This window comes from Myotis davidii, unplaced genomic scaffold (assembly GCF_000327345.1).
Source record: "Myotis davidii unplaced genomic scaffold, ASM32734v1 scaffold79, whole genome shotgun sequence".
NCBI lineage: Eukaryota > Metazoa > Chordata > Mammalia > Chiroptera > Vespertilionidae > Myotis > Myotis davidii.
In genome coordinates this window covers 668773-670955 of record NW_006294339.1, presented here as the reverse complement: position 1 = coordinate 670955, position 2183 = coordinate 668773, and the positions used below count along the sequence as shown (strand labels likewise).

At 40.9% G+C, this 2183-nt stretch overlaps 1 protein-coding gene across 7 annotated transcripts in view; it reads right to left on the bottom strand.

The window, feature by feature from the left end:
* OSBPL9 (oxysterol binding protein like 9) overlaps positions 1-2183 on the bottom strand; it is a 132785-nt gene that overhangs the window by 113595 nt on the left and 17007 nt on the right. For all 7 annotated transcript variants that reach the window (XM_006768298.2, XM_006768300.2, XM_006768301.2 and 4 more), the window contains exon 2: positions 1651-1701. In XM_006768298.2, the coding sequence (XP_006768361.1) occupies positions 1651-1701 (51 nt within the window). The remainder of the gene's footprint in view (positions 1-1650; positions 1702-2183) is intronic.

Here is a 2183-nt window from a genome sequence, read left to right as displayed (position 1 = left end):
AGGGATCTTTTAAGAAGAGGAAGAAGAAGAAAAAGGTAAAGAAACAAATTAAGAACAACAAATACACATCTATCAACAAGTGAATCTAAAAATCTAGTGAATAAATAATCTGATGAACAGAATAAACTGGTGAATATATAATAGAATTAAGGGCATAGAAAAGGAGTGGACTGACAATTCTTGGGGGGGAAGGAGTGTGGGGGTACGGGAAGAAACTGGACAAAAATCGTACATCTATGGATGAGGACAGTGGGTGGGGAGTGGGGGCGAAGGGTGGGGCGGGAACTGGGAGGAGGGGAGTTATGAGGGGAAAAAAAGAGGAACAAATGTAATAATCTGAACAATAAAGATTTAATTTAAAAAAAAGAAGAAGAAGGAAAGCCAAAGGAAAGAAATAAAACAGTAAACATTTTCTAAATTCTTTATACTATCACATATATACCATCATCTGCTCAAAATAAGCCTGTCTCATTCCTATCCTGCAACTTCACCAAAAGAGTAGCTTACCACTAGAAGCTGATTCACCTAGTTATGATAGAGTTGGTTCTTCTTTAGATACAATGGGGTACTAGAAACTATATCCCCAACTCTGCATTCTTTCTTGCCTTTAGCTATTTGGAAACTGAACAAGCAATTAAAAGCAGCATGAAGCTATTAGATCTGCACTGACTAATAGAGTAGCCACTAGCCATAGGTGGCTACTGGGCACCAGAAGGGCAGCTAGTTGGAACTGAGATGTGCCATAATGTAAAGACACCCTGGATTTGGAAGACTTAATATCTATATATATGAAAGCCTAAGCAACCATTATACCTGAACGACCAGAACGACCGGAACACCAATCACTATAATGCACACGGACCACCAGAGGGCAGACACTCAATGCAGGAGCTGCCCCCTGGTGGTCAGTGCGCTCCCACAGCGAACATCCCGTGGCCCCTCTCCCCAGCCCCAGCCAGCTTCCCGTGGCCCCTCCCCGCAGCCAGCCAGCCCCTGGATAGGCCTCAATCACCAGCCAGGCTAAGGGACCACACCTGTGCACAAATTCGTGCACCAGGCCTCTAGTTTAGAAAATAATGCAAAATATCTCATTAAGAACTTTTTTACAGATTACATGTTGAAATAAAATTCTGGATATTATTTATTTGGCCGAAGCAAATATATTATTAAAATTAATTTCACCTATCTCTTTCTACTTTTTAAATGTGGCTACTGTAAAAATTTTAAAGTATATATGTGGCTCACATATTTGTACTGGATGTTGCTGCTACATCACTGTTGTTAAAGAATGTTGAACAAAAAGAACAAAGAAGCAAAAAGTAGGAATTTTTCATAGTTTTTTCTACTGTTTGCTCTACTACCAACACTATAACTCATTTTCCAACCCCTGTCCTTGATTATAAAACAGAGGTTAAACAAAAAAATCAGTAGCTACATTAAGTCATGGATACAACATTAAATCATAGGCCAAAAGAGTTTAGCCCTGGTTCTGGTACTGACTAGCAGTTACCCTGGAGAAATCATTTTTTCTCTCTGGCCTTAGTTACTTACCTAATGAAGCTAAACTAAATTTACACTTCCATGATTCTGCCAAAACATTGTTTCTCTTTCTGTCAAAATTGGTTTTCATAAAAATGAGTAAATACTCACTCTGAGTCTAACACATCCTCGGCGAGAGCCTCTCATCATTTTGTCCTTGGACTAAAAGAAAAACAAAAACATTCAATGAATAAAAGTTTAACTGATTATTTTTAGAATCATCTAGGGATTAAGAGACAAAATTTATAGTAATACCCCTCCATTTTCCCCATCGCTCTTGCCCCCAAATCATTTCGAGATAGAAATTAGCAGGTTTAAAATGAAATTGTTTTACAGTCTATACAAATAAACCTAATTATAGGATTTTATGAATACCTTTAATGTAGCTTATCATATATATATATAAAGCCAGTGACTGGAACACTGTAACAACCAGAATGACAGGTCGCTATGACACCCACTGGCCAGCCAACCTCCTTCGGCCCCTCCCCCCAGCTGGCCCTGCTCCCAATTGGCCTCTCCCATCCTGATCAAGGGCAGGGCAGCTGGCCAACCCCCTGCGGCCCCTCCCTCGGGCTAGCCCAACCCCAGATCAGCCCCCCACCCCAATTAGGGGCGGGGCCGGCCGGCCAACTGTCTGTGGC